The 25,217-nt window shown below is 35.0% G+C and overlaps 1 protein-coding gene across 8 annotated transcripts in view; it reads left to right on the top strand.

Annotated features, from left to right (window-relative positions):
- The window catches only part of Mp (collagen XV/XVIII-type protein multiplexin), a 344,778-nt gene that overhangs the window by 305,442 nt on the left and 14,119 nt on the right, over positions 1-25,217 (top strand). For 6 of the 8 annotated variants that reach the window (XM_076617747.1, XM_033350745.2, XM_076617746.1 and 3 more), the window contains exons 7-11: positions 6,441-6,527; positions 14,862-14,943; positions 15,464-15,558; positions 18,454-18,606; positions 18,900-19,097. In XM_076617747.1, coding sequence (XP_076473862.1) covers positions 6,441-6,527; positions 14,862-14,943; positions 15,464-15,558; positions 18,454-18,606; positions 18,900-19,097 — 615 coding nt within the window. The remainder of the gene's footprint in view (positions 1-6,440; positions 6,528-14,861; positions 14,944-15,463; positions 15,559-18,453; positions 18,607-18,899; positions 19,098-25,217) is intronic. The other 2 variants (XM_076617748.1, XM_076617750.1) reach the window with 1 other exon arrangement.

A 25,217-nucleotide genomic window follows, 5' to 3' on the forward strand; every position in this document is an offset into this window, starting at 1 on the left:
TAGCGAATATAGAAAGAGAAAGAGGAACCGAGGGTCGAAACGTTCGGCAAATTTTAAAGGCTCGCGACACAATGAGACTTTTAACTCAAAAATCAACATTTTTTTTATTTTCGATTTGTCATCAATGAAACTTCTACCAACACATTTTTTACATTTTCCTGATTAAAATGACACCATACACCATTATAATGTGCAGCATATTTTTTACCTAATAAATAATAATTAAGCACATATCATTGAGTAAATGTAATTCAAATTATATCGTTTTTAGTCTCATTTTAATAAGGAAGCTCTCATTAATACGTTAGTACAGGTTTAATTTTTAAAAGGTCAAAAATAAAAAAGTTTTTCTCTCGGATTAGTACTGAGATACATTGTACTCAACGATACCTGACATTGAATTATGTCACAGTACTCGATCATAGCGGGCCGTCAAGTTTCTTGGTGCAACCTCCTCCTCGTAGGGAGGATGCCTACTGTGCAATTATCGAATGTTTCCTGTAGTGGAAAAAATTAAAGATATTGGAAAGATACCTACGCCATCCACAAAGGCGAAGCCGGATGTGCCGTGAACATAATGAACGTAGAACAACAATTTACATCTACAAAACATTGCAATGTACCTTTTCACAGGGGACATGGCTCGAAAAATACAAATCTATTTTGTTTGAAATAAGAGATTCGATCGTAATATTTATTTGTGTGATTGAATTTAAATAAAATCTATTACGAATAGAGCAGCGTATGTATCTTGTAAATTAATTGTAAAATAATTACTATATAGAGAGTTTCGAAATTTTATCATAAGAAATTTTACGAAAAAATGTTTGATGTTTCAGAAGTTATAACCATTTTCGTAAAGCGATACAATATAGACAGAAGCCTTAAAATATATCGGCTACACGTATCAGTTTTTCCGCAAACAGCCCGGACCGTGATGCGTTAACATTCTGTTATAATATTCTTTTTGTATATCCATCACGCAAGTGTATCATAATTCTAGAATTTTATGAACGTCACGACCAAAATTTAAAAATTTACAATTCGAAATTTGTAATTACTAAATGCGAAATCTTCTCGATGTATTGTAGTAAATCGGACATATTTAAAATTAACTTACAGATACGATCTGTTACAAAGTTCGTTCAATTTAAATCTAATCGGTGTACGGAATTTTGGATCGAAATTGAAGCTTAGCCTTGCTTCCGAAAAATTGAAATATAAACGAAGATAATACACAAAAGTCTTACGTGTACGTATGTGTATCGATCCACCTATATTTAAAAGTACTACAGTGAATAGTTTTGAATTATTTTTTCATACTTGTACGTATCTATAGCCTATCCTCTGGTGATTTGAAACTTTTACATTCTATGGAAGGCGTACATCAATTTTAGCAGCAGCTAAAATTTTAGGATCAGCCGGGATATTGGGACAGAAATTCATACAAGATATGGAATCTAGAGCTCGCATATGCAAAACCAGATGAATCTGCCTCGATCAAAATTGAAATACATCCAGGTGCACTGGTCGCATGGCATTAATTATTGTGATATAATATAGGAATTCTTCCAAAAACCGCTATTTTGTTATTAAGTTAAATGACACTGTGTCACGGAATTAGAGACAATTAAGAAAGGCAAACGTTTAATTAACTGTCAGTGCCTTGTCAATTTCAGTTTTTTTTAAATTCTAATTTTAGCATCATCATACGATCAAAAGCATACAAATTTTATGATATTGAGGTTCTTACTTTTTCCTCTTTCTTTTAACATAATAATTGATTCTTGAAACTTTGGTCGCTTATAAAACAAATTAATATATTTAATACTTTTATTTTCAATTCTTTTCTTTCCTTCGTTATGTTTCATAAGCGTCTATTTTATTTATTACCCTTCTTAACATTAGAACTCTGTCCGCTATCTTACAGCCGGTTAAAATACCCGAGGGATTGTGACACGAATATTTTGTGACTCGAGACAAATTGCTACGATATTATTTGCATAATGAAATTCATGAATTTTCTGTCGCCGATTTTAATTGCGAATGACGAATAATGAATTGGAATATGAAGTAAAACGGATCTATTGTGTGTAAGTTGAATATCGATTTCACTGCAAAACGAGATGATATTCTTCGGCAACTCGGACAGTCTATCTGAATACGTCAAATAAAACATAAAATAAGAATTCGATATTCCTTTCAATATTTTCACTTTGGTGTTTTGAAATCTAATGCCATGTTCCATTACGAAGAGTTTACGAAATTTTGAAAAGCTAGACAGCTAAAATACGTTTCCTTGCTAAAACGAGAGAAATTAATACGGTAAGTTAAAACGTTATACTGTTGCTCTTTCCCCACAACATTTTTGCAAAAAATTAACCAACCTTTGTTGGTGAAACAAGCGAACAAGAATCGAACGTAATTTATATGCAAACTGTAGTCGGTATCACACAAACTCTTCGATATAAATATTCTTTTGTTCGGTACTCCGATAATAAACAATCGCTCTCATAATTACAAGTTTTCATATATTCCGAAAAACTGTTATTCCAAAGATATCGTTTTCATTGTATTTATAACAATCGCGGAATAACCACGAAATAAAATGATGAATTAGGTTGTATAGTAAGTTCGTTTTGGTGTCATATTTTAAGAACTATCGTAAAGTTGTTACTTATATTGACTGTAGAGACCGATCGTGCTAGTAATATGTAAAGGTAAACGTTGTTCATAAGTGCATCAATAGCATAACTTTACATTAATAGTATACTTAAATCATTTACTAATAAACACGTGAAATATCAATTGTTTCGGTATTTACAATTTTTCTTATGAGTAATCATCAAATAACTTAAACGATGTAAAGATAACGGGAGAAATTTTTTGGTAAAAGGAGGAAAATTTTAAAATCACAGAGTAGGTAAACCACATAATTTATTTGTAACAGATATACAACAAACTAATCTTTACGTAATGCGTTGATTAAATAAATGTTATATAATTATCTTTAACCTTCCTTTTTTTTAATGCGAGCTTATCGCACTATCTAATAGAATAGAATCTAAAAGAAGAGATGTAAAAGAAGAAAAGAGGAAAGTAACGTTTAAAGGCTAACTAGAGAGATCGAAATATTCCGTATGCTCGATAAATATGCATTCGAGTTCGTTTGATTAATCGAATTTCGAACAGACGCCTCGCTAAGATATTAATGAATTTTCCGCTGCGGGATTAAACAAATTGGCCGTCTCCGCGAAACTGACGAGCAATCGACATGGGATCTTGGCCGTTTGAATAATTGAAAAGGGGCGAAGCCGAGCGTGTTGGATCAGAAATCGCTGAAATGAGATTAATTAAGCTCGGTACGCTTGTCCGCTCGCGCACACAAAATGACAGCGGCAGCGTTAACAACGTGTAAAGTGTATTATACGCCGAGTGTTTAAGTGGATTAGTTTCTAATTTCAATCGGAAGTTTGACTTGGCCGCGACGTTCGCGTGAATCCGCTCGATAAATGCCTGCGATTAGCCCTTTAAATATTGTACATGCGTATACAGTAACTTTCAGAAGAATCATTATGGACACTTGGATCCTTTCGACTACGGGCAAATATTCTATTTTTAATATTAAGTTAGAAAATTAATTATGTAATTCGTACTTAGGGATTAGATAACCTGATAACAAAGAATTGAATTACGCTGCTAGAATATTCCATCAAACATCCTTTTACATGTATTTTGCAAGTAAGTTACATTTTGTTGAAAAGGGAGCCTTATATCGTTAACGTGTTATCGTTAGACGTATTAGCTACAAAAGAAAATGCTTCCTTTGCTTTACATGATTTCCTTTTTTTATAGTAACGTAGACACGTTATGAACAGAGTAAATACTTTTCTTATTCTGCATCGCTCTACAGCATAGAAAGTCAAAGTCCCAGCTTGATTCTTTAAGGTCCACTTTCGTAATCTGATACCGACTTTATCGCGGATTAACTTAAAGCTGTGTAATATTACGTATCTGGTCTTTGTATGCTTAATCCCCTGTTATAAATACATCGTGATATAATTTTACAAACTTTTATACGATGTCGTATTAAAATAAAGGATGCTGATCTAATTCGAAAACACGTGTTACTTGATCTTTTCATTATAATGTCACACGACATAGAAAAAGTTACATACTTATTACTATAACTGATACTATGAATATTACTTCTATAATTATATCGTTGTATTGCCAAGCAATCTATCCAAACCAATTATTAGCTTTTTTATTTCTTTCGTCAAAATGGAAAATTGCTATCAAGCGTAAACTATTTTTCTCGTTTCCTCGAACAATGGAAAGAGTTAATCAATGTCTGTTGCCGTATGTAAAATAGAAATAAATAAATTTAAATAAACAGTGATGGCCACTAGGTGTATCTACTGGCGCCACAGATTACTGGCCATCTATAGAAACCGCTTAAATCCCAAGTATTCAGCACTCGAACGATAAAAGGCGCCGATGGTACTTGATTGGACGTTTTAATTGCGTTTCGTTAATTCCAGTGTGATTAATGCAGCGATCGCGAGATTTCAAATTTCGGTTCGTTGCCTATGAAATGAGGTGGTAATTTTTATAAAACCTTTAACAAAGATGTGTTTAAATTTAGAAATACCTGTTCCGTCTATTCGTACGAAATTGTTCATATTTATAAAAGAAAGATCAAATATGGATAAATATGATTTTCTTAGAATACGCACGGATATTTTCATGTATTTTAAACGAGTCTATAAATTTATAAAAACATTCGTTTCGTACGAAAAGATAACAATTATACTTTTTTACATTACGAAGCCTGATGATGAAGGTATTGGAGAAAAACTTTATCGAAGCTAATTATTTTAAAGCAGATCTATTTTATCTTCTATCTTTTTGCTCGTTATTAAATACTAGTTCAATCAAAGTTGAACGTATCGTGAAAAGAATTTCGCCCAAATCGAAACTATTAAACCAACTGATTTCAGATTATTTAAATTAACTAACTATTAGAATCTACAAAAATTGAGAATACATAATCAAAGTATAACCCTGTCATTTTCATATCTGAAAAATCATTTCTTCGATATAATCATGTTTCGAAGTTATTTGAATTTATTCGGCCAACATAGGCAGAAACAATTAAAATAAAATTTTGAAAAATATAGATCTATAAATGTAATGAAAAGGAAAGATGTAAAATCTCTCGTAACTGAAAGAAAGACACGAAACGTTATGAGAATAAAATCAATGGAACAACGGTGGTTTTTCGATATGCAGCTGTTGTCCGAAGAAAGACGATGATTAGAAATTACACGCGTGAGCTCTAGCAGAAGTTCACACAGTGTATGTGAATTAATAATCATGGAAGACTGATTTCCTCTCAGAGGAATTAATGGCATACCAGGGGATTAATTCGGTTTGTTTAACTCAGTATCGCCTCGACATTTGGCCTCGCTTAGTTCGCAATTACGTATACCTTGACCTATCCATTTTACGCTGTGTAAATTTAGATCGGTATGTGTAGCGTAAAACGAGCATAAGGATATCGGCGCTATACTGCGCAATATTAGGACTAATTAATTATCCCGTTTGCATCGGTGGTACAACATATAATTACGATACCGATACCAATGACGCGAGTATTTATCTATCATATATTATCGGAGTACGATATCGTATCATTGAAACGTCTCTTTATCTTTTAATCGTACTTCGATTTAACCGTTAAAAGCTACAACAAGCGAAATTTCATAGCAGTAGGTTTCCTTCTCTATTTTAAGAATCAATGAAGTTAAGCAAATAGAATTAGATGGTTTATGATAACCTTTAAGAGTTAGTATCTTACGCTAGAGGGAAAGAATTATAAAAACTTTCATATTAAAAATACCTTGCATCGATGTCTTTCTATACGCATTACGTATGCTTTTTCCAATTAATAAGAATAATTTTCCTTTGACAATTAACTCGCATTTTACAGATATAGAGATATAGACTTTCCGGCTTTAAATAGACCGAGTAAAATCATTTAAAGAAGAATTCATAGACAGCTAATATCAGCGAGAATAAATTGTTGAACAAAATAAAAATTCATAAAAATTGTTGGAAGTCTGTGATTTTAAAACATAAATTCTATGTATCTTACAAAATACATATTTTTCTGGTAAAATCAAATAACAAATACCCATAGGTACATCGAATAAAGAGAGATGTTAAAATAATTTACTTGTCAAATACCATTCAAAAATATTACTGAAATAATATTATAACAAGCAACGAATAGAATAACAATTTTAAATAAACATGCACAATATCCAATCTTGTTAATAAATACAACATCGGATTCTTCTAAAGCAGAATTCTTCCCGATTCTCACCATGGAATCCTCAAAAAGGTTTGATTCTAATAATAAATTTCTTTTGTAGTTCAACCCAGACGAGGATCTCGGCTCAGGCGATATCAATAACGACTTGATTGACGGTTTGGAAGACGTTGACACTAATGTGCCAGACGTGAGTTGCGTGATGAAGCTGAGTTCCGCTGAAAACTTACAATGCGACGTGCTCACTAATTATTTGTTTCGCAAGCAACGTCTCAACTAACCCGATTGCATTAACACGAACTTCGCTTCGATGTTTGCTAACGAGATATTCTATAAACTTCTCGACCGCGATGTTCTCTCATCTTTGGCGAACAGATTCGAAAGAATAATTTATCATTACGATGTAGGATCGAATGCAAACTTTGAGTAAAAACAGACTGATTGAAAAGATGAGAAACAATTGTGGTCATGAGTTTTCTAACTTTGCGTTTACTAACGGTTGCGGTAACGATTACTACTTTTCTATTCGAGCAGAAACGACGATTTTCGTTGTAACGCTGCTCTATCGTGTTATTCCGATAACAAACGAGTCTTGATCGCGAGTAAAAAGTTCGATTAACCTTCAATCGATATCATCGAGTCAGCTGATCACAGCAGATATTTAATCGTAATGTATATTTTATATTTCAGGTCAGAGATGCTATTAATTGTCGTGTAAAATACAGGAAAACTAAAACAAAGTAAATTAAACCAAGCTATTATGAATCAACGATGACTCAACGATATCAATTGGTTAAATACGGTGCTTTCGTTTTTCATTTCTATTGTACAATTGGTACAACTTCGATTGGTTGAAATACGACAAAACGTAAACGTGGTACCTATATACTTAACACATTCATTGTCATTGATCTTGTACACGGTGCATTTATAACCTGCAACTTGTAACTTGTCAATTTCAAGGATCAAATAATCTATCGTAGATCCTTCCTTTCGCCGATCAATTAGACGTTATTGCTTCGTCACCGGTTTTCATTGCTTGAAAATATCTCGGAGCGTTTGATTCGACGATTCGTTTGATCGATTTATTACTCGAAAGATACAAAGAAGAAGGAAAAGGAACAAGAACAAAGAGCTCGCACATGAAACGTTTTAATTGCGACTATTCGAGAGCGATCGAGTTATATAAGACGCTTCGATAACCCACAAAAGAATTCCCTAGGAACCTGTCGGGCGTTAGAAGAGGAACACGGTGATCGCTTTATGAGGATAATCTTTGGAACACCGAGAGAATAATCTTGGAGATTCTGACGAGATCTTGCATCGGTAACAGCGCCGAAAACGCTTCGTTTCTCAGAAAGCTTTCCAAAGCTTCCACCGCCGTCGTCGTTCCCAAAGATTTTCTCTTAATCCAAACGAAGTTAGGGCCATGCCGCGTCGTGACACCAGTTTTCTCAAACTTATCCGACCCATTAAATCTTTTAACGATTAAATTTAATAAGGAGCTGAAAGGTTTGGTCGTTGCCTCTCTTCGCTCGTCATCTATTCTCGCCACGCGATAAAATATGAAACTTGGATCTTTCAATTTATTAAAATTGCTTTTATATCGTTGGATTCCTACGATTATAAATAAGTTTTCAGAGAGAAGAAGGTGAATTTTATGGTTGAGACTGTCGCGGAAGGTTTCCAGAAGAGATACATCACAATTATTTGAGGAATTTAATTGAAAGGATCGTTACTCTATCTTGAAATTCTTGGAAACCAATGAGAACGGAAAATCGATTAATTACTTAATTAACGCCTTTGAATTTCCACTTAGAAGTAGCGAAGAAACGTTTAGCCATTCCAACGAGTCTTCGATCTAAGACAACAAGATTCCAAGAAAGCAAATTCCTTGAAAATAGCTGTGTTACAAAAGGCTTCTTTCAAGGATCGATCACGAGTGCTTAACTGGTTAGACGCAGCAGGAGATTCAATCTCGTGGAAGAGAAATCGGATTATTCGGATGGAATTAGCGAACAACAAATCGTCGAGAGGTGGTACGATTCGAAAACAGGTTCATCAAAATGCAATTGCCTTGGAGGTAGCTCCTTTTCGACTATCCTCCGCAAGCTACACGAACGATGAATGCAAGGAATCGAGCGAGGAATTCACGGAGGGAATTCAATTCTGACTGAACCGAGGGTGTTAGAAAGTTGTAAAATATAGACAGACAGCTCGAACGATGCAGAAGTACAAAAAGATATTTGAAAGACGTAGAGAATAAACGGGGAATGTACGGGAAAGTAGGATCGAAGACGAACTTTGACTTCTGCCACCAAACTATTCACGTTGGCAATTAGACGAGGTGATCTAGCTCTGTCGAAGTTAAACTTGCCAACTAGAATTGACTTCGATTCGTTCTGCTGGCCACAGCGGAGGATCTATTAGGTTTGATCTTCCGACGTTAGCTACCAACGAACGAACGTTTGTTAAAAAGACTCTTCTCGATTCCGGTCAAGTAGATTTTAAACGCGAATTAACTCTGAAGTGAGAGTTAATTAAAACAGGAGTTAGAGTCTTGTAATTTACTCGTAATTACTCGCAGAATAAGAGGGAAATGTATTTAGGTGTTCTAAATCGTTGGAAATGTGAAGTTAGGAAAGTATCAGTAGAGAAGTCGATTATTGGTCGGACATCGGATACACGTACTGTATGTAGGTGACGTTCTATTATCGTTTCTTTCAAGAGTTAATAATATTTTTTGAAAATAGTAAATGAAATCTATCGCGTTCCTTTACATAAATGTAGGAATGTTATATTATTAGTTTGTAGGTAACGGTATGATTAATACAATATCGTTTGCACTCACACGTAATCGAATATAAAACCCCGTTTCACGTATTCGTGACTCACTACTTTCACGACACAACGACACAACGATCTTCACACGACGACGATAAATTCAACTCTGACTCTCTCAACTCTCGTTACAATGTTTTCCATGCTCACATTTTCCCAAACATACCTTGGTAACGCTCACAACACTCTTTGACAACGTCAACGTATCTTGACAACGCTAATAAACAATTACCCCTCGCGCCACGTCCTTCCCTGATGTCACACTATCCCACATAAATATTTCTTTTTTTTTATTTAGTTATTTACATTACACAATTTGTCGTGTTTGTTGGGTTATGAGATCTGTTGGGTGTTTCCTTTTTAGTCTTCTTTCTATGCTCGATGTGTTGATCGTTTCCGCTGCCAGCCGGTCCACATAAACATGATCTTGATTTAGCTACTTTAAAATATACGTGCAATAATGTTGTATGGAAAATTGGGTATGAGATTCACCTTTAAATTCAAAATATATTTATAACGTTCAATTATTTTTATTATCAAGTGACAGCAAAACAAAGCTGGTCTACTTTGTTTCAAGCTTTCGGGTTCTAATTTTTAGCTAAAATAAATTTTAATTACTCGCTAGAGTCACTTCCGAAGTTATTTATATTATAGACATAGTTAACCGATTTCGTCCGACGATAGATCTCGTTAAAATTTAATCAACGTGACAAATTCATCGTGTTTCAAGCTCTCGTATGTAACAGAGTTTGAACGGTGTACGATCATCTTTATTATACACAGCACCGGTCAGTAAATATAAACACGCTTTCACCCTTATCTTCCTAGCCAGCAATATGCTATCCCACAATGCAGCCACTGACAAACAATTCTTCCGTAAAAGGGGAACCGCAGTACACAATTCCTCGCTAGATTTAGCTTTGTTGGGCTGCTTTCCGTCTGCTTCGTTTAAATTAAAGTTGAAAGGTCAACATTTTATATACTTTACCTAAATTTGACGAAGCGTGCCATAGAATCCTTTTGCGATTTCGTCTAAAATGCATTCTCTACTTTATTACCGTACTTTGAGCATCTTATACGAGAATTTCACACATTAAGAAATACGAAACTACTTTTTACGATGAAGAATAAATTCCTGCAAGATCCTTACTTTTCGGTTCTTTGTATCTAGATCGCGGATTTTTATGTGCGTCTTTGTCTAAGAAAACAAAAGAATACTTCGTTAGCTTTCATTTCCGTGCGATTCGTTTCAATTTTTTGAAACAAAATATTCTGTAATTATACCGCGAAAGAATCGTATCCTAAAAATCGTGGTTTCCTAAAAATTTCTCGTTAGAACGTTTAAAGAGCGAAACAAATTTCTATTTATCTTCCGTTTCTTTAATCTTATTCATAAAAATATAGACTTTCGTGAAAGTGCCCAATCTATTTGTTGCTTTATTCTCGTAGTTTTATATAGCAACAAATAATTGTGCGGTGATACGAATTCTCTCCGTACAACGTTTATCGCGATATCCGCGTAAGTCTTCGACTCAGAATTAATACTCGAGCTCGATCGAACGAAAATAATTAAGAATACTTTCTTCCAACTTTCTGACACAAATTCCTCTGGAACAGTCGCGTCAATCGAGCCGTTCGGAAAATTCGCTCGTGCTTCCTATCCTCGTCGACTCGTCGAACGAACAAAAAAGAGGAAACAAGAGTCGGCAAAGAAAGAAAAAGAAAAAGGAAGCCGGAGGAATTTATTTCACCCGTGAAATCCTACTTCAGAAGAAAAGCTCCCAGAACGGCGATGCAAAGACGCAGCCGTGCATGCTGGAGCTGATCAGGATGTACGTATACCGGGTGAACGAATTCACTGAAACAGCCTGCGGTTCTTCCCGTCGTTCAGAGCGCGCTATATATTACTGCGATCGGCCATTGATTTCACGAGCGCCTTAAATTTCTACTGTTTCGCGAATGCTCGTGTCTTTGCTCGTTGATGAAACTTTACTCGCTGTAGCCACATGTTCCTCCACTTCTAGTTATTTTAGTAATACATAGATCTGTCGGCAACTGCTATCCGCTTTCTTGAGAAAGGATTTGGAAACACGAAGCTATTAAAGGCAACTAAAGATAGCGACAGAATTGATTTCCTCAACTTGCTAGAATAGATGACAGTTCGAAATGGACGACTGCGAAAGTTGATTCTAAGAATGTGCTATTTACTAAGATAGCTATGTCGCAATAAAGTTATATTTAACAGAAAGAATTTTACAGTTTAAAGAAATTGTTTAAAAAATGAGAATTTCGAATCGAGAGATGTATATCGTTATATCGTGTTAGAGAATTGTTCCAGCAAATTCAAGATATTGACATGATCGAAAGTACAATGTTTCAAAGCGAATACAAATCTCATTTACTTACGTAGTTGTGGATTTTCGTTTTATTATAGCTTCGCTTATTTGTCCGCTCGTTAAATGTTTCTTTGTTCGTTGCAAACAGACATACGTAAAATATAGTCCACGTATAGGCATATTTGATCGGTAGATGAAATCCGTATAAAATATACTCTCTCGTCTAGAGGAATATTTGCGTGCGTGCTTTTACTTGTGCGTACTGCCAGCACGAAATGTAAATTTGCCTTGCTGTGTATACGTAGAAAGACATGAATTACAAATTGCCTCGAACGTGACTTAGATATCCTAGCGATCCGATTAAAATGTTAATTACCAAATAATTTCATGCTTTGTCGGCCAAATGAATCGCTAAAAATAACCGAAGCTCTTAAAAGGAATGACAGAATTATTTGTGTTATGAATTTCTGGCGTGAAAATAATTGATGGAAAAATATAAAGGTGTTTCTGTTAAGAAGCACGAAGGAAAATATTTTTTGTTTCGAAAAACATCCTAATGTTCCATTAAATTCGTAAGGAAGAAAATTACGGTCAAAGAAACTTCATTTCCATCTTCCGCGAAATTTAATCTACGATACGGATTAAGAGAAACTGCTGAATCGTTTAATTGCGTAGAATCAAACTTAAATCATATTTTAGAATATTTACGCGTCACTTTGCTATTATATTTTATTATTGTATCATTGTATCAACTTATTGGTCGCTCGTTTTCAAATCCAAAATGAACAATTTTATTTCATCGAAACCTCTGTTCTCACGATCGAACGGAAGCCACGCGTTTATCGCGTCTAACAACTATAAAAGATAATTTTTATGAAAACAATCACGAGTAGCAATTTTGAGAATCAGTACAAGTCACGCAAATTAATCAATTTGTACTTTTTAAAGAAACACAACGCAAAAAATACTGTAGAATAACTTGAAAAATTCCAGTCATTGTATCTGTGAAAATGTTTCGAATAAATCAACTGTAATTCAATCGATCGAAAAGAGAAACAAAATCTGACTATAGAAAGCTAAAAAACAATCGAGTATCGACTTTGTACAATGCAACAACGTTTTATAGGAAAATATCAGACGCAATATCAGTCGTGTCCAAACATTTTCTTCCAAACGTACCGCGTATTTCCATACTTATTCCGTATTTCGATCAAATACGAAATAACACGTAACTACTGGTTCTTGTCAGAGAAACGATATTCAGTTGGAAATCTTTTGTCGTTTATACGCGACGAAACGCAATTTTGTCGGCAAATAAAGATTTTATAGAAAATCGTGAAGTCGATTTAACGCCCCCCGAAAGCGTCGCTTAAAGGATCCCAGGAATCATAAACGCGGAAGATGTTGTTGCATTATATTTCCCATGAGAATCCAAAATCCGTGGAACCCCGTACGCGTCAACTTGATCCGATTTGCCTAATGTTTTCCAGTTTATACGGCGTTCGCGGCGAGAGAAACAAACGTAAAAAAATTATCGCGACCATTTATCATTCGTGAATTATAAAGCATGGTGTGGCATGAGGAACAAAAGAGTTGAAATGAGGCGAGACCAGGGAGAATTGTATTTAATTCTGTTTGTTTGTTTAAAGAGACGAGAAAACAACTTCAAACTTCAACGGCGTTCTCCAAATATTTACAATCGCAAAATACAAATATTTATTATCGCTGTTAATTTTATAACAGTGGCTTGCGACTAAATTTTAGAATGAAGTAACCGATATTAACTTTGCGAATTAGCTTATGATTCCATATAATATCATGTATTTGATCGAACTAATTTCCAAATGATTCAACGCACCTTCCCAATGATTAACTAGTTCCATTATTCCAGATTTATAAGAATCATCGATTATGAAATTAAAAAATTTTGAATTTAAGAAATATAGATCACAACAACGAATTTTTTTACATTTTTCAAATCTTATCTTCAAAGTCTTAAGGTTAAGAGTATCGAAAAATGATAAATGTAAAGATGATCTTGTATTGTAGCACCTCTTACGTGACATTAAAGGGAATAATCGATCTAAAATTTTTGATAATTTACGTATTATATATTCCTACGTGTTATTAAACATATTAAATAGTACATTATTATTCAAATAACAATAACCACATGCAGAAGTAAATCAATATTAAGCCAAAGAGAAGTTTCAGATATGTCAAGCGGAAAATCAACGATAAATAACTGTCAACGTGCGGTTCGGCTCGATAAATCTGCACCGTTGCTAATAATTATTGGAAAGTAGTTAGGCCAAATATGTGCTAACCGTTCCGCTTGATTTAACCGAAAATTCATTAATCACCGTCTACGCGTGCGATATCATTCATTTTTCGAGAGGAAAAAACATACGACTCGAAAAATTGATCCTTCAATTTTAAACGCTCTAATTAATCTCTAAAGAAGATACTCGATAAAAACTATAACCACGCGATGCCAATAGTCAATCATCCTCGATGAAAAATAGCGTGCTTTTTTGTTCCACGGAAAGTGATTCTTAAAAGGGTACAAAAAATATTGCAATCTTTTTTACACCGCTCTTTTTCTTGTATTTAAAAATTCTTAAAACCTTTCCGCGTATAACTACGATTTAAAATTACAATTCTTGTTCTAGAACTTCGTTACAGAAGAAAGCTTTCGCTACAGAAAATTGAAATATTTTAACGAAGTTACCATTCGTATGTTTAAAATCTTTCTCTAGTAAAAACATAATACGTAGCAATTGTTAAAACGTTGCATTGTGCAGTACTGTAATACTTCGTCGGTTATACTGAATTGTACGTATTCTAGATATCTTATTTTTCGAATATCGTATCTTATATTTTATGTCTTAATATCTTATTTATTTTTAGAAAACAAATCACTTTAAAATACATATTTATACCATATATTTTATCTAGAATTATCAAAAACCGAATAGTCTCAATCAAACAACTCAACGACTCGTTGAACTAATTTCTGCTTCTCTAATAACTAAACGTCCTCGGAATATTTCTTTGTGCCACTAACTTGTGCTTTTAATCATTTTCTAACGACACGGTATATTAACCACGAACTCGATAGCAAATCGCCGAGGATGGAGTGATTTCTCTGCTTTTCCCATCGCAAATAAATAGAGGCAACGCAATGTGCAATCAATCACGCCCACCCATAAGCGATGAAACTTTTACGCTGTTCGTTTTTCGTTTTAGCTTTCTCCTCGCCTTTTTTTCTTTCTTTTACCATATAACGACATATAAATCACGGTTAGTGTTCTTATTCAACGTTTCTTCTTACCATCCGTTTTCAGATCGGACGAGACGATGACGAAGACAGAAGCGAGGAAAGCAATCCACCGCCATTCATCACACCCCCTCCTCCCAATCCGGACTGTGAGTAATCGCGAGGAATTTGCGAGTTTATTTAATCATAAGATCACAGATAAGAAATACCCTGACTGATGGCGACGACGTCGAAATTCCATTAAATGGCGTTTTCTTTAATCACCGAACCAAGCCTCGTTACGAGCATCCTTTGTCGATAATATTCCAAAGAATTTTCTCAAACTCTCGAACGAAGTTATTAACTTCTTTGTAAAAAAAAAAGTATTTTGAAATTTCGTTCGTAGAAGATTTATATATCTCCTTCTGAAAAGTATGTTTGAAGCTCGTTGGAAGCTTAGATCGTGCGATACTTTCGTCTCGCTTTCTTTCACTTTATCAGATATTTTGATCGAATATTTCAAATAAACATCAATACCAACAGCGTTGGTTTTATCGAATATATTGGTCGACAAAGAAAAATGCTTGGCTAAATTCCTTTTATAGACGATATATGACAAGCGAATAGAGTGGATATGTGTTATGATCCGTTTAGATATGATTTATAACGTGTTTTTCTTAAATTTCTTAGACAAAGGGCCGAAGGGTGAGAAAGGCGATAAAGGAGACAAAGGAGAGAGCGTTAGGGGACCTCCAGGTCCACCTGGACCACCTGGTCAAGACGAGGTAAATATATAATTCTACCAATACTAATCAAGTAAGACATATTGAACGTTACTACATCGTACAATATCTAATAATATCTTTGTAATCAAACTTCAAATAGGAAAAATAAATTTCACGATGGATTCACAAATTAGAGAATTTTGAAAACAAAAAAAGATATACGAACGTTTTCATCAAATTTTCACGATTATAGATGGTTTCTAAAAATGATCAAAGGTCAATAGCGTACAAGCCCACAAAATATTTATCGATTGAGTCAAATTCCAAGGAATTATCTCTCCGGTAAAGATGATTTAAAAAAATAGAAACAATTAGAGGACCCAGAACCGGCTTTAAACTCGCGCGTATTCCCTTTACACACTAATCAGTAATTTCCATTCGTTCTAAAACGTGGAATTAAATTTAAGGTAGGATTTAAAGTTCACTCGTATCCGGCATCGCTTATACGTACGACTGTTACGTAGCACGTAGAATGCATAAATGTCCGCGTAATTTATGCAAATTGTATACACCGAACTATATTATATACCCAGTGGCATATCGCATGCGTTATATCGGGTGTATGTATCGTACCGCACCGAAGATGTTCCATTAGCAATCCTTACACAAACCGCTGGACTTCCTGTTGTTATAGTTCAGTAGTCTATACACGTATAAAGGCAGGCTGAATGCGTTGTGCATATTACAGGATTACACGCGTTTGCATCAGGTTTCGCTTACGACCACGCGTTACTGCACTGTTCAATTATGAAAGAATATCGAATGACCTAAATACTGACGGTTTAATGTCATTCAACGAGGAACGTCATAAAGGAATAAGAAATTAAATAGAATTATCGTTGAAACGATCCCATTCAAGACCGAGAGATAGAAATCAGAAAGAAAAATAAGATTGATTATTTTTTGTTGCGACACATGTTGTTTATCGCTTCGTAACATATTTCCACGGATGTAGATTTTATTGGTATTTTCAGCGTTCGCCAAGTTTCATTACAATAAATGAATAATAATCCAGCAGTAAGTACGTGTATTAAGGGAAATGGCGTGTGTATCGATTTAACGCTATTCCATAGACTTGTTGAAACGACATCCATCTTTTATGATGAAGCAATGACGGCAGTTTAACGTACATTACGAATGTTACGATTCGTTGGACGTTTGCAACGAACGAATATATTTTCATAATTTGAGTCGCTTCTTGCGCTAAAAATTAACGATGTACGGTAATCTTATTATATACCCGATTCATCGCTTGATCAGGTAATCATTGTATATGTATATTTTTTTTAACATATTTGAGACGTTCTTTAACACACGCTGCGTTTGCTCGCGAAAGTATTTCGACAGTTACCATAGAAAACTTTCACATCCATATTGTATATGTCGTATGAAACTTTTTGAAATTTCACAAACACCGTAATATATTAGTAAAAGATATTTACGAATATAAAGGAAGGATCTAAGAGCTATTTATTAAGTGATCGAATACTTTCGTGAGTTTGTTATGCATTTCGATTATTAAAAAAGTTGAACGTTTCGAATTCTTGATTATTTAAAGCGCAACAGGGGTAGAATCGAAATAACCTTTGAAACCATCCCCTTTATGAAAATATCCATTTATGAAGTACTTAAGTAGGTACAGGAATCTGTACTTAACGGCAACGAAGATCCAGCGCTAGAAATCTCTCATTATTCGAGATATATACGAGTGCCGCACACACGCGTATTTCAGCAATAATAATTCAGTAGCGCTTGTGCATATGAAGCGAGCTTGAATGCATTCCAATCCAGGATCACTCATTTATCTTGCTACTCGAGCAAGCCAATTTAGCCAACATGCTGAAGTACTGGTAACCACTGCATGTAACATTGATTACAGAGAAACCGCTTTCACGATATTCACTATCTTCCGAAATTATCAGCATACGGGTATGAACACGACTGTATTTGTTTAACGCCTGATCCATTCAACCTCTGCCTGGAAAACGCTATAATTCTCGAACCCGGTGGCTCGTGATTCAATGCAAGGAAAAAAAAAGAGATGGAAACAACATCGTTACGTAGAGAATGCACGAATTGGAGAAAATGAACAACGAGCACGATAAAGTTTAATTAATATCGGTAAATTTCGTTTAATTGAAAGTTGATGAGCGAAAGCTAAGCGGGATGTATATATTCAGAGAAATCAGAGTATATTTAACGATGAATAATGAGAAAGAACTGTAAGGTAGAATGGTACCGTAAAATATTTCTGTGGCTGCAAATGATTAATCTTCGACATTAAGCCTTTCAATTAATTTTAATTCGATGTTTAATCTACAAATCATCGTGTACTGTGTTTTGTAACTGCTGGTACAATCGAGAAGAACCTGATTCTACACGAATGCGACATAATTCTGTCTTTCGCCTTATACGAAATAAACATTTCTTTTATGATAATAAAAAAGAAACTTTATATATTAGAAGTAAAATTTGTCGCGTATAAATATCTCGTACCATTCTTTCCTCCGCCTTCTACAATTTGCTCGAAATATTTCTTTTCTTGAAATTGAACGCTAGGGACTCGACGCTACACTTCGAGTTACGCTAAATTTATTCTAGTCAAACGACGTAGCTTTCATATTTTCGATTATCTACTACCTCTCCGCGACCTTACTCCGTAAGATATTAAAACGCATTACTAACGACAAAGTTTTAGAGAAGAATTATCTGTAAAATCGTGTAACAGTATGCACGATGTAAATAAGCAATTACAAAGTCGCAGAGATAGAAGTTTTGTTATCCGGTAATTCGATTAGCTGTTAGGAAAGCAGCGAAGCACGTAACAAAGTTTACCCTGCCGCGAACCCACCGACTGTATATATTTGCAATGACAGACTGATCAAAATGCTGCAGGGTCCACCAGGGAAGAAAGGAGAACCCGGCACGTGCACCTGCAATGCAACAGCCCTGATGGCATCCTTTACGATGCCAAAGATGATCCAAGGACCGAAAGGAGAACAAGGAGTGCCGGGACAAGAGGGGAAACAAGGCCAAATGGGGCTGACGGTATTGACGCTTTGTAAAAACCAAACACATGCTTCGGAGTAAAAAACAAAAGAACGCAAGAAAAATCCTATGATGTTAACCATCGAATAATCGTTATGTTAAATAAAGAATGTCTTTTTATAGACGAACCAAGTAATCCCTTCAAAACCTTTGAACCTGTTAATATTATATAAAAGCATTATTCTTATATCACCCATTATATTAAAGTTAATATAATATTTTACATGGTTTGTTCGAAATTTATTAATATCAGATCGTGAAGGGTTTGTTGAAATTTGTAACGAACTGTGCAGGGTGCGGCTGGACCACCTGGAGAGAGAGGACTGGAAGGACCACAGGGTCCTAAGGGTGACAAAGGAGACGTGGGAATAGCAGGACCTGAAGGTCCTCAAGGACAGAAAGGGGAACCTGGTCGTGATGGAATACCCGGAGAGAAGGGCGCTCAAGGACCTCCAGGACCGCCAGGAAAGGGTGAATTTTCTGGATACGACGTAAGTAACAAAGTTTGTTCGCGACTGTACTGATTTTAAATTTGGCTGTCTTACGATGAAATGCAAACTCTAACGATACGATCGGTTACATCATTAGCTTTCTTTTACGCGAATTTTCCTAACTGAATAAAATGATTGAAAAGGTTTGTTCAATACATATTTGATACGATATGGAACAAGTATTAAAGTATTACGATACTGTTTATATATTTTTGAGTAAATATCTGATATAAGACGTTTGATGCTTTTGTACTGAGACTCGAGTAAATATATAATAGTTACTTAATAAATTACATACTTGTATGAAAAAAGATGACATTTTTTCGGTACTATAAAGCCAATGGAATTTTTTAAGAAATATGTTATAAAATATTTTCATAACATTTACGATTATATCGACATACCAATCAGCGTCGTATCATATGATTTTCGTTTCGTGTTTTCGTTGTCGATTATTTCGTTTAATACAAACTTATTGACAACTGGCTGAGAAGCTCCGAATTTCAATTGAAGTAAGCTCTCGGTACCGAAAGTGCCTGACATACTACCTTTAAAGAACATCCCACTTGAGGGTCCATGCTTCCTATCATAAACCCGTTCAATTATCATTCCAATGCGGTCTCCTAGCAGCACGGAAACTGAATTTACATCCCGGTTGAACCTTCCCCAACCATAAACGCGTGCGCGTTTCAGTCCAATATGAACTACCCCGATCTCTCGTATACCATAGAGTGAGAGCGATTCCTAAGCAAACAAGAATATTAAGCACCATGGATGGTATAAACAACGTACAACTTCGTACCATTAATTTCTCTGTCATTCTTGCAAAATATTCGCAAAACACTCGCAAAATATTCGCAAAACACTCGAAAAATATTCGCAAAATATTCGCAAAATACTGACGGAATATGTACTCGCAAATAGGCAACTTGCAAGGCAACGCGTTTTAATCTTTAGCTGTTCTTTTCAGAAATATTCATAAATATACATAGAAAAGATACGTAGTATACATAATACACATCATGCATGCCACAATATACGTCACGATATACATCTTGCATAATACATCCTATGTAATATGACTTAATGTTTCTGATATTTGAAGATATTTACGATAAATTTTTAACGTATCAGTCACAATCTTCGTAAGCTTAATACATCGAGAATATATATTAATATTAATCTTTGTATGATATTTCCATCGAAGAAGAATCACCAGTCGACAAACATCATTTCCATATCTTCAAATTCCACTTCTAATCGCACAAATAGAATTCAACGTATAAAATTAACATACTTTATTACAAAATCCAAAGGATTATACATATGCGTCGCGTCGTTATATCTCATATGCGTAGGCAAGACACAGAGGGGCAGTACTTGGCGCTTCGTGAATTCCCCGTAACTCTAGGAAATTGACAAAAGTCCCTGGATACCTGACCGCTGCCCTGGCTCTGGTCTGTCGCGACATTCTCGGACCGACATACTTACGTTGCACGTTTTTACGGCATTCGATCGCAACTATTCAAGCTTGTAGACGAGCAAGGATAACGAGAAATTCGTTGAATGGAAATGGAACGCGATATCGGTCCGCAGAGAATAAGTAGCCATGCATGTGATAAAGGTAGAACATTTTGTATCCAGTTCTCCTTCTTTCGTCTTCATTTTTTCGCAATCTTTTCGTACATTTCTCTTTTAACGACCAAGTGGCCCTCGGCTTTCTTCGTAGACAAATAAAACAGCCGAAAATGTTAAGACGTTATCAGAAGTTTAAGCCGCGTTCATAATAACGATCCCGATGTTATTTTTTAGTTCTAGACACGTTTTTCTATACGCATATCTATCTTATTTATCTTTGTTTCGTTTATTGCCAGGAGAGCTTCTAATCTTCTAGGATTAACGAAACGTTCCGAGTTTCTTTCTATTTCCTGTTTTCCGAACGACCCAATAGTTTTTCATGCAACCTTACAACCGCACAATCCACATTTTTTTCTTCTTAACGATACAAATACTAATCCTACTTGTACGAAGGTTCGCGACGCAACGAAAAGGAAAAAAATAGAGAATTGAAGAAGAAACCGCGCGTGTATCCGTGTGGTAACGTTCTTGGTGGATAGCACATCAGTGAACGTGCGCCATTGTATGACCTACTTCGAATGCCGGCGTGGAAATTAAATAGGGTGCGAAACGTAGCTGATGCTCCTGGTGAAAAATGAACAACGATCTCGGTATTCCACGAGCGGAATATGACGCGTGTATTTGAAACACGTTTCAGTGGAAACAGGCGGTTTTGTTGCTCCGCCACGAAATTTCTGCAAACTTCGTTTATTACCCGGCTTTGTCTTCTTCCTCGTCGTTGGCTGATGCGCGTTATTTATTCTGTCCGTTGATCAAGAGCCTCGCAAGTTTTCACGCGAGAAACCATTTTAATCTGTTAACTAATCGCAACGATTTCCCGTGGAACGAGGATAAAATGAAAATAAAATTGGAATACAGTGGTTCGTAAAGATATTGCAACACTTACCAAATTAAAACTTTTACGAATACATTATTGTGCGCTATACCAAATTTTTTCAAAAATCACGTTAATACACCACGAATAGCGATGTTAAATATATGAGACTAAACAACGTGATAACAATTTTTTAATTATCAACCGAGACTGAAGTAGCAAAAATTTCGCACAACTTTTTTATCTACTGGAAAATCTCTTACAATTCTTAAATCTATTGGAAAGTCGATGAAACGCGAACGAATGAAATCAGGAAAAAGAAAGCAACGATAATACACGAGCGAGAAATAATGTTATCTTGGCGAATGTTCGCACATATACAAACAAACGCACACGTACGCGAATCCAGAAAGGAACGAGCTGGTGTAACGACGACGACTCAATGAAATTATTATCGTGATAGCCGCAATCATAGTCGCCGGCGGAAGTGGCACGATTTTCCGTACTTTTCTGTACTTTTAACGTACTTTGGAACGAACAAAGCTCTTCCGAGCTTCCGACGTTTCAACAATTAGCAGGCGAGGTCAGGCCACTCGTTTCGTTCTCGTGGCGTAACATTTGGAAGTGTGCCACCGGCAAGAATGGAACGAGAAAGAAACAAACTGAACGTAATGAAGTGCATGATTTTTTCGCGAATCCCCAGTCAACCGTTTAAACTGTGTTAAAGCAAACCGTGAAATATAATAAGGTTAACGAATCGTTTAATATTGGCTGGTAATTGCGTGTATCTCGTGTCATTCTTTCTTCTATTCGTCGGAAATGAAATTAGAAAGAGATAAAATGAATATTTTCCTCTTATGTAAATTCTTCGCTTCGTAGTTTCATTTCTTTTGAAATCATTGCACAGTTTCAATTTATAGATTTGCATTTGATATAATTTATACAACTATTTACTTTCTCTAGTAAATTACTGCAAAATATTCGTCTTTCTCCACTTTATTGTTATCGATGTATTATTTCTTGTTATTCTTTTTTATTAAAAACAAATGATAATAAAATAAAATGCATTACTTAGTTTAATCTATATGAAATTTCTAGAATAATCCATTTATAAAATATATTATAAAATATCATGGAGGATAAAATAAAGATTAAAATCAGATAAACAATCATGTTTGTAGAAATGTAAAATTCATTTAAACGTATAAAAGCGTTAAACATATCGATCAACCGCAACCTCTGTTAATTGTGATTAAAAAATATAGCATTCAACGATTTATAATTGAAATCGGCTTAAATTTTTGCATAAATTCGAACAATTTTACGCAAACGTAATACACGTGTGTAACCTGCGTTGATTTATTACACTAATAATGGAACTATCGCACGTTTTGGTTAATAGGAACAAGGTAAAAATAAGTGCTCTGGAAGTAAATTTATCACGACAGCCCTGATAAATTATGCTTACGAAAGTTGAACTGTGCATAATTTCGGCTGCGTCGTATACGGTAGATAATTCTTAAATTTACTGCATCTAATTACACGGATTTTAATAGAATCCTACGAACTTCGTTCCGCCAGTTCTTTTCGCGTACAAATTCATTTTACTGCAGACACATATTTACGAATAAAAAGCAAGAAACTTTAAGTTCATTTTGCAGAAAATCTATTCATCAAATGAAAAGAAAACCACCGTATAATTTTAAAGAATAAATGATTTCGACTTTTCTTTTTCGAGACGTGACCTTTTGCTTCGAAAAGTTTCACGAAAGAGCGTTGACGCTACAACGACAAGCTAGCTTTGTATGCAACATTCGCGCGAAGGATTGAAGGGCTCGTAACAAAAGAACCTTTGTTCGTGTTTCCCAAAAAACCAAAAAATTTACGCTAGTAAACCATAGTTATTGAAAATTGAACATTAATCGTCTACCTTTGTACTGAAATTAAATTGACAAAAAGTGAAATCGATCGAAATGAATATCTATTCTGTGCAGTAGGTAATAGAGTTGACGGCCATACAGCGCCAGTGTCAAAGAGGAGTGGAATTTTATCGACGCGAAGTATCTTACGGAGAGAAATAAAATGTCTGTATAATATTTTAAAGTCGTATCGTAACACGTGTAAAACATGTAACGGTATCGCACACAAACATTTTACGGCAAAAACAAGGTGCATCTTGGTCGGAAGATATTCTGGTCGCGCGAGAACTTTCAGAAAGAGATATTGAGATCCTGCAACCTCGCGCTACTTGTACCAGAGTATTCTTACAGCGTCACGCGATGGTAAAAGATTCCCAACGTAAGAAAACCCTATGTGAATAATACTTTTCGTGTGCAGCATTTTGCTTAAGATTTTTCAAAAAGGTGTCACGTATTTTTCCGCGAACACATGTTGCAAGATCCTAACGGTAAACTGGAATGTCTATGTGATATCAGAGTAGGAAAGTAAATTTTTAGAAAAAAAAAAAAATTAAATAAACGCTGCATAGAAAAATTGTGACCATCGTAGAGTATATATTTTATATGCCTGGAATTTCTTCGCCAGGAATTGCTTCGAAATTAACCTGTGAGGCGGACCATTCCTTGGTCACAACTTAATCGTAGAATTCAAAATTAATAAAAACGCGTCAATTCCCCTTAAGTCGATTTGGAAGATTTGTCGATAGAAAGAATTTGGAATCCTATTACTAGGCGAAGTTGAATAAATATATGTACATCTTTAATAGCCTCTATATTTGTAATGTTCATAAATATGATGTAGCATCGTGCATCGTAAATCGTTGCTAGATATATACGTACAATCGATACGAAGTCTTCCGATTTGACACTTTAATGGAACGATTTAACGTCTTGTAACTTTCGTGATGGTTTGGAGCTATAAATTTGATAAAATCGTCTTCTAGAAGCGCTAAAAACCTTATTCTATGTGTGAAATAAAATTGACAATGAAAAGCTTTTTCTGTCATAGAAGAATCTAAGAATCGCAACTTCGTACTTTTCGAATTCCTCGCTGTAAAAATATCAATATATCTTTTATATGATTTTATGATATTATTATTAAAACAAGATCGATCTAATAAAGTACGTGTATGATGCATAAAAATTTCCATGATAAAAGATGCTTTCGAAATCGTACAGACCCTTGAGACTCGGCTGAGAGCTTCGTAATGGGAGACACCGAGAATTTTATAGCTGACTCGGCGCTGTATAGCACGAAAGTTGTAAATTTATATAAAGGAAATATTAACGGGGGATATCAAATATTCGCTGGAATAAATTTCTTATTGTTCGGAGTTGACAGATAGACCAGTGACAGATAGGTAGTCCGTGTTTGATGAACTATTGTCTGTAAACGCTTTAGACAATATCTGCCTTATCGTGTTACCCTTCGGTGGAAACAACATCGCCACAACCAAATAAGTTAGTAATTCGAAAGTAACGATAATTCAACGAACCACTTTTTCTATATCGATTATCAATAATAAAAAATGACTGTATAAAAATTCGAAGACCGCATCAAGGTGAACTAAAAAATTACGAATCTATATAACTTTATGCCACAAATTACCTCTTGCAGCAAACAAAATTCCAAGAAGGGAAAATCTTGGATGTATAAAGCAACTTCTGAGGATCATCTTCTCTTCCTTCAATTCCTTCGATGAAAGAAGG

The sequence above is a fragment of the Bombus vancouverensis genome, chromosome 4 (genome assembly GCF_051014615.1).
Source record: "Bombus vancouverensis nearcticus chromosome 4, iyBomVanc1_principal, whole genome shotgun sequence".
In the NCBI taxonomy this organism is placed as follows: Eukaryota; Metazoa; Arthropoda; class Insecta; order Hymenoptera; family Apidae; genus Bombus; species Bombus vancouverensis.